The 7,500-nt window shown below is 54.2% G+C and overlaps 1 protein-coding gene across 1 annotated transcript in view; it reads right to left on the reverse strand.

Moving 5' to 3' along the window:
- The window catches only part of LOC125303238 (A disintegrin and metalloproteinase with thrombospondin motifs 20-like), a 92,378-nt gene that overhangs the window by 70,977 nt on the left and 13,901 nt on the right, over positions 1-7,500 (reverse strand). Inside the window, 1 exon segment of the mRNA XM_048256859.1 lies at positions 1,856-2,115. Coding sequence (XP_048112816.1) covers positions 1,856-2,115 — 260 coding nt within the window.

The raw sequence follows: 7,500 nt of genomic DNA on the forward strand, positions 1-7,500 counted from the left end.
GAGAGAGAGAGGATGCGAGACCCAGTGGCTTATAAATCACAGTGTCACCAGTTGGACATGACCATAAAGTACGGCAGGAGGAGGCGGTGGGTTTCCCGGGCCAGCCTCTCTCTCCGGTCACTGCAAACACACCAGCGTGACATCAGCAGCCCTCTCTAAAGAGGCCATCCATCAGGCTGCCTGCACCCAAACAACATCCCATTCTACCTGCCCCACTTCCCCATAGGGTTCCCACCCTCGGGCCGGCCTGCTCTGCCTCCACCCCCATTAGCATTCTCTCTGGTCACTGCCATGGCTGGTCATTCTGCTGAGTATGCTAGTCAGCGGCTGCAGTAAGTAAGTAAAATGTATTTATAGAGCACATTTAAACGCAGCTTTTACTGACCAAAGTGCTGTACAGAATAAAATTCTTTGTGCAGAATACACATAAACGTCCTTTCTTCCATTCCCTGTTAATATATTGATCTTAAAGTATATTCTTTTTCTGGTTTGTTAAGCAATTGTGTGATGTTTACATTCTTGCCTTTTAATAGACCCTTTCAACAATAAAAACAAAAACAATGCTTGAACGTTCTATTTGGGCCCCAATCTACTTCCTCTGCATTAAGATAACATATGGAATGTTAAAAAGGAAGTTTTGTGGGGCCAACTATGATGCTGATAATGGAACTCTCTTGAAATGTCTATAGTCCTAGTTAATATTTATCAACAAGCAAAGTTGTTGCACTGTTCACTTTTGCACTACCACCATTGCACACACTCCATCATAGCACCTTATCATGGTCAATGCATCACATGGTCAGTCCATACCAGACTCTCGTAATCACTTCAGATGCTCTTTAATTTTTACATTTCTGTGAGTGATTTTTATGTATGTAAGATATATGTGTGTATGTGTGTTTGTTGTGTTACGGTTGTAAAAGCTATTGAATGCCTAAAACTTGCCGTGGGAAGAATAAAGTATATATCTATCTCTATCTATCTGTCTTCTCCTTCATATGGACTTTCTAGCCCCACTCATTGACCTTCATAGAGGGTCATAGATTTTTTAGCTAAAGGCACCCATAAAATGTAAACCAGGCTGAGCTCCAAAAAAGCCATCACAGTAAGATTGGAAAAGCTGTAAATCTCAGTATTCTACAGCCTTCACAACTGAGTGATTCCCTGTAGGATGCTAGCCAACTGAATAAAAATAAAAGGGTTGTATAAGTTCTTACTGTTTTTAAGGAAATTGCCTACGTAAGTATAGAGATATATTGGTACTTTATCATCACAAAGTCACAAAACACTTCAAACACTTTATTTATGTTTATCTCAGATCGCTTTCACTACAAATAGTTTTAATAAGAAAGATCTTCCAAAAAAGAAAGACCATTTTAATGATCAAGCATTCCTTTCAGCGGTGTTCTCCGGCAGCCAAACTGTTTGCTCCTGCTGCTCTGCTGCACCCGAGACAAAACAAAACACTTGAGTCTACCCTGACCTGACCTCTCGGGGCACACACAGACAAAATTCACACTGAGCAGACATAACGCCACACCTCCAACCCGCTCCGCTCGCATTAGACAGCAAACAGCAAAGATCCGCCAGGAGCACAGTCCACAGGCCGCGCCACAGATTAATGCAAACACGCCCAAACCCCTCACAGTCTACAGTTAATGAAGAGGACAGGTAAAGAAAATGATCTGTCTGCTGTCTGCAGCAAAACAAGAAGACTGTGGTTGATGGAAAACACACTTGTTTTTGTGCTAACAGATTCAGAATGTACATTGCAATTTCATATTATATAACTTTTCATTGGGTTACATTGTAAAAACTGTGTTGAGTAGTTTTGGAAGAACAATGTTTTACTTACTACTGACATGATTGTTAGGATGTAGTGCTCTAAGTTCCGGCCGTGGTGTCGGACCATTTTGGTATCGGCGGTCACCATGAGCTCCACAAAGCGAGGATATGACAGGAAACGCTTCCGCCGTGAATGGGGGGCCGTGTGGCTTTCGTTGATGTATGAGGAGGAGGAGGAATGATGAAGAGACACTGTTTCTCTTACATTTCTCACCTCCTGACCCATAGTCCGGTCACTCTGAAGGGCTATGTGTTGTTTCTGGTGCTCCTCTGTGGGGGGGAAAAGTATGTGCTTTACTGTCTGATTTGCATGAATAGAGTTAAACGTCAAATAGCATGGTTACAGAATTGATTTAGTCCAAACATACTTCAAAGACACTTGCATGTGTATTTTCACCCATAATGGGTAACAGTGTTCCCCAAAACACATCACACAACACAAAAATTAATCTCAGATAAAGAGAAGGAGAATGAAAGAGCTCCCGAATCCCTTCCCGTCTCCCCTCACCCGGTCAGAAACACGTGAGGTCCGCATTCGTCCCCACACACCCTATTATCGTCCAGACACGTCCATGTTATTACACTGTGTTTTAAATACACACTGAACCACATGGGATTCTGCACCTCACACACACAGCCTCACCGGAGAGTCCAGGCTCTGCAGCGCTACAACTCACCCCAAACAGACAGCCTAACGGAGACAGAGCGGGGGAGGACTTGAAAGAGGGAAGAGAGACGTAGATGAGGTGGAGGACAAGAAGGGGAAACGAAAGAACCGACGCACGCGGCTGGCTGTCTGGCTGACTGGGACGCCTCCGAGCCTCCGAGCCCGAAGCCTCCGAGCCTCCGAGCCTCCGAGCCTCCGAGCCTCCGAGCCTCCGAGCCTCCGAGCCTCCGAGCCTCCGAGCCTCCGAGCCTCCGAGCCTCCGAGCCTCCGAGCCTCCGAGCCTCCGAGCCTCCGAGCCTCCGAGCCTCCGAGCCTCCGAGCCTCCGAGCCTCCGAGCCTCCGAGCCTCCGAGCCTCCGAGCCTCCGAGCCTCCGAGCCTCCGAGCCTCCGAGCCTCCGAGCCTCCGAGCCTCCGAGCCTCCGAGCCTCCGAGCCTCCGAGCCTCCGAGCCTCCGAGCCTCCGAGCCTCCGAGCCTCCGAGCCTCCGAGCCTCCGAGCCTCCGAGCCTCCGAGCCTCCGAGCCTCCGAGCCTCCGAGCCTCCGAGCCTCCGAGCCTCCGAGCCTCCGAGCCTCCGAGCCTCCGAGCCTCCGAGCCTCCGAGCCTCCGAGCCTCCGAGCCTCCGAGCCTCCGAGCCTCCGAGCCTCCGAGCCTCCGAGCCTCCGAGCCTCCGAGCCTCCGAGCCTCCGAGCCTCCGAGCCTCCGAGCCTCCGAGCCTCCGAGCCTCCGAGCCTCCGAGCCTCCGAGCCTCCGAGCCTCCGAGCCTCCGAGCCTCCGAGCCTCCGAGCCTCCGAGCCTCCGAGCCTCCGAGCCTCCGAGCCTCCGAGCCTCCGAGCCTCCGAGCCTCCGAGCCTCCGAGCCTCCGAGCCTCCGAGCCTCCGAGCCTCCGAGCCTCCGAGCCTCCGAGCCTCCGAGCCTCCGAGCCTCCGAGCCTCCGAGCCTCCGAGCCTCCGAGCCTCCGAGCCTCCGAGCCTCCGAGCCTCCGAGCCTCCGAGCCTCCGAGCCTCCGAGCCTCCGAGCCTCCGAGCCTCCGAGCCTCCGAGCCTCCGAGCCTCCGAGCCTCCGAGCCTCCGAGCCTCCGAGCCTCCGAGCCTCCGAGCCTCCGAGCCTCCGAGCCTCCGAGCCTCCGAGCCTCCGAGCCTCCGAGCCTCCGAGCCTCCGAGCCTCCGAGCCTCCGAGCCTCCGAGCCTCCGAGCCTCCGAGCCTCCGAGCCTCCGAGCCTCCGAGCCTCCGAGCCTCCGAGCCTCCGAGCCTCCGAGCCTCCGAGCCTCCGAGCCTCCGAGCCTCCGAGCCTCCGAGCCTCCGAGCCTCCGAGCCTCCGAGCCTCCGAGCCTCCGAGCCTCCGAGCCTCCGAGCCTCCGAGCCTCCGAGCCTCCGAGCCTCCGAGCCTCCGAGCCTCCGAGCCTCCGAGCCTCCGAGCCTCCGAGCCTCCGAGCCTCCGAGCCTCCGAGCCTCCGAGCCTCCGAGCCTCCGAGCCTCCGAGCCTCCGAGCCTCCGAGCCTCCGAGCCTCCGAGCCTCCGAGCCTCCGAGCCTCCGAGCCTCCGAGCCTCCGAGCCTCCGAGCCTCCGAGCCTCCGAGCCTCCGAGCCTCCGAGCCTCCGAGCCTCCGAGCCTCCGAGCCTCCGAGCCTCCGAGCCTCCGAGCCTCCGAGCCTCCGAGCCTCCGAGCCTCCGAGCCTCCGAGCCTCCGAGCCTCCGAGCCTCCGAGCCTCCGAGCCTCCGAGCCTCCGAGCCTCCGAGCCTCCGAGCCTCCGAGCCTCCGAGCCTCCGAGCCTCCGAGCCTCCGAGCCTCCGAGCCTCCGAGCCTCCGAGCCTCCGAGCCTCCGAGCCTCCGAGCCTCCGAGCCTCCGAGCCTCCGAGCCTCCGAGCCTCCGAGCCTCCGAGCCTCCGAGCCTCCGAGCCTCCGAGCCTCCGAGCCTCCGAGCCTCCGAGCCTCCGAGCCTCCGAGCCTCCGAGCCTCCGAGCCTCCGAGCCTCCGAGCCTCCGAGCCTCCGAGCCTCCGAGCCTCCGAGCCTCCGAGCCTCCGAGCCTCCGAGCCTCCGAGCCTCCGAGCCTCCGAGCCTCCGAGCCTCCGAGCCTCCGAGCCTCCGAGCCTCCGAGCCTCCGAGCCTCCGAGCCTCCGAGCCTCCGAGCCTCCGAGCCTCCGAGCCTCCGAGCCTCCGAGCCTCCGAGCCTCCGAGCCTCCGAGCCTCCGAGCCTCCGAGCCTCCGAGCCTCCGAGCCTCCGAGCCTCCGAGCCTCCGAGCCTCCGAGCCTCCGAGCCTCCGAGCCTCCGAGCCTCCGAGCCTCCGAGACTGCCTGCTGCGGAGGGAGTGTAGACATATTTCTGTCTTTTAACCTTTCACAGCTGTTCTGCGATCGCCATTCTGCCTGAACCAATCCAGCCTGCACTCTATAGGTCATCTCACAGTGACTGAGTACTGAGAAATGTCACCAGCGGCTTCAAAATACTCAATCTAAGGAAGGGCGTGGACAGATTTGTTAACATACCACAAACATAAACTGCCTAACCAGCAGATTAAGAACAGGCAACAGACGATCACTAACAGACAGGGCTAATGGCTCTTAACCATGTCAACTGTGAGTGTTATGATCTTTTTCCTGAGTTTAAAACCAGCAGCTGCACACGTGAGTAAAACAAGGTCCCGTTTGAAACGCTGGCTGGATTTGGTGGGGTGTAAAACTCCCTTTGCAAATCACCACAAAAGAAATCCTGACCACAGGCAAAGTAAACACACGTAATAACTTCCTGCTTTTAGCCCCATTGCCCCGAGGGATGCCCCCTACCCCCACCACTCTCGCCATACAACCTTTAAACATGTTTAAATATGTCCGCCCTGTCTGAAGCAAGTAGATTCAACTGTAAACACGAGCGGGGAATGGCGGCTTTGAATGTGTTAAGGCTGCGGCGCTGAAATAGGAATGCAGTCAGCCACTAAACTCCTCTCCGCTGTGACAGGCAGGTCAGAGAATAGCCCAACGAGAGAGAGGCAGCAGAGGAGAAAGGAGAGATTCTGTTCCGACGCTCTTGGGCAGTTGGAGGGATGCCTGCGACGGGCACAAGAGACCGAGCATGGCACCCTGGCACAATGGCACAGTCTCCAGCACCTGTCACCATGTGACCCACTTCTGTGCCAGGACAAGAGGAGAGTGGGGAGAAGTAGCCCAGAGCGGCGCCCATCTCTCTGGTGCCCACACTGCAGCAGAAGGCTTTGACACAGAGGCAGGATTTTCTCTCTCCGTGTGTGTGTGTGTGTGTGTGTGTGTGTGCGTGTGTGCGTGTATGTGTGTGTGTGTGTGTGTGTGTGTGTGTGGGAGGGTTTTTGTCACTGGAAAGAGCACTCTGGCTAATTGGGCCTTTGGTAGGGAAAGACCAAAGCCTGCAGAGATTTGAGGGGAACAAAAGCACATTGATGAGACCAGACGAGGAATTAAAAGAACAGGATGTTCTGACAGCTCAATGCTTGCATCGTCATGTACTCAATAGCTTCACAAACTCACTTTTGATGAAGCAGTGACTGTGAACTGTCTATAGGTTGAGGGGTGCAAAAAACACCATTATAGCCAATGCACACTTCAGAACTTATCGGGCCCAAAGTGCTCGCTCAGTCAGTAAATGAATTTATTTCTTGTCTAGTGAACGTCTATTTCCTTGCTGTCGATGCATAGCCGACCCTCCCACTGTTTACCGTTTCTTCGGAGTGCCTATGGTGCACTGCGCATCTGAGCAAACACAAGCCCAATGCACCTCCGCACAGCACCACGTGCTCTTTCAGCAAGTCATGGGTTCAACCTCTCAGGCATTTCAAAGCTCATAAAAGATTTGGTGAGAGATGGTGCTTAAACAGCGTCCATCAACCGGCAGGGTTTCCATATCATCAAGGTGTCAAGAACCTGAATTAATACGCTATGAATGCCAAAAGAACGTAAGCCAAGATTTTCCAAATGTGGTATACAAACAAAGATGATGTCAAAGAGAAAAGGTTAAATGACTCAAGTCAAGAGGGATGATATAACACTCTTCAAGCTGTAGCCCTAGATTAGTAAACAAAATGTGTTTTCAAGAGGGGATGAGAGAGAGCAAGAAACAGAGAGAGAGAGTGAGGGAGGGATGAAGGGAGGGGGGGGGAAAGAGAGAAAGCCCCTGGAGGAGGAAGAAGTGCCGGTCTCCACCGTGAGAAAGCATGGCATGCCAGAGCTAAGGGGGTGCCGCAGGTTAATCTCGGCCCCAACCCGAGTAGAGTGCTGCCTGACGGGACGGACCAGAAAACATTTATCAAAACACTCCGGACGGCCAGCTGCGTCCATGTTTAGCCAGCGACACGAAAGGTTTACACACATCTGACCCTGCCGCCCGGCACACACCAGCACATCGACGGACCACCATCGTAAAAACAAGCCACATCTTCAAAAGCAGTTAGTCCAACTCAAGAACTCTAATCTAAATCTAATCTAACAGCAGAGCAGCCAAAGCTGAAATGGTAGGGGGTCGCGACACAAGAAAGGTTGAGAACCACTGTTCTAAAGAATGTGGCCAACGTCAACAGTGTCCTGTTGACAGCATCAGACACAAGCTGGAGGAAACACAGGGGATATACATTTACATTACACAGACAGCATCTGTGCATCACTTGGCTGTTTGCTCTTCATGCTTAAACCTTGCAGGAAAGAGATTTTTTTCACTTTTACTCAACTTTTCTCCCACCCCCTTTCTCTCCTTAAAGCAACCATGCCAAGAACCAGACTATAGGCTACAGTGATTTCATCGATGCACTAATTATAACATTCTTACACAACGACCCACTGAGACTAAAAGCTAGCTAGCACCTGGGTGCCAATTACACTGGCAGCCTACTTTACATGAAGCATAGGTAATGCCTCCGCTGGCAAAAGGTCGGCCTATTATGGCAGTTTAATTGACAGTGCAACACATCAGGGAGAAAATCAGCAGAGCTACAATTAAGTGCAATCTACGGCTAGACAGGGAAAATAC

The sequence above is a fragment of the Alosa alosa genome, chromosome 11 (assembly GCF_017589495.1).
Source record: "Alosa alosa isolate M-15738 ecotype Scorff River chromosome 11, AALO_Geno_1.1, whole genome shotgun sequence".
NCBI classification, from domain to species: domain Eukaryota; kingdom Metazoa; phylum Chordata; class Actinopteri; order Clupeiformes; family Clupeidae; genus Alosa; species Alosa alosa.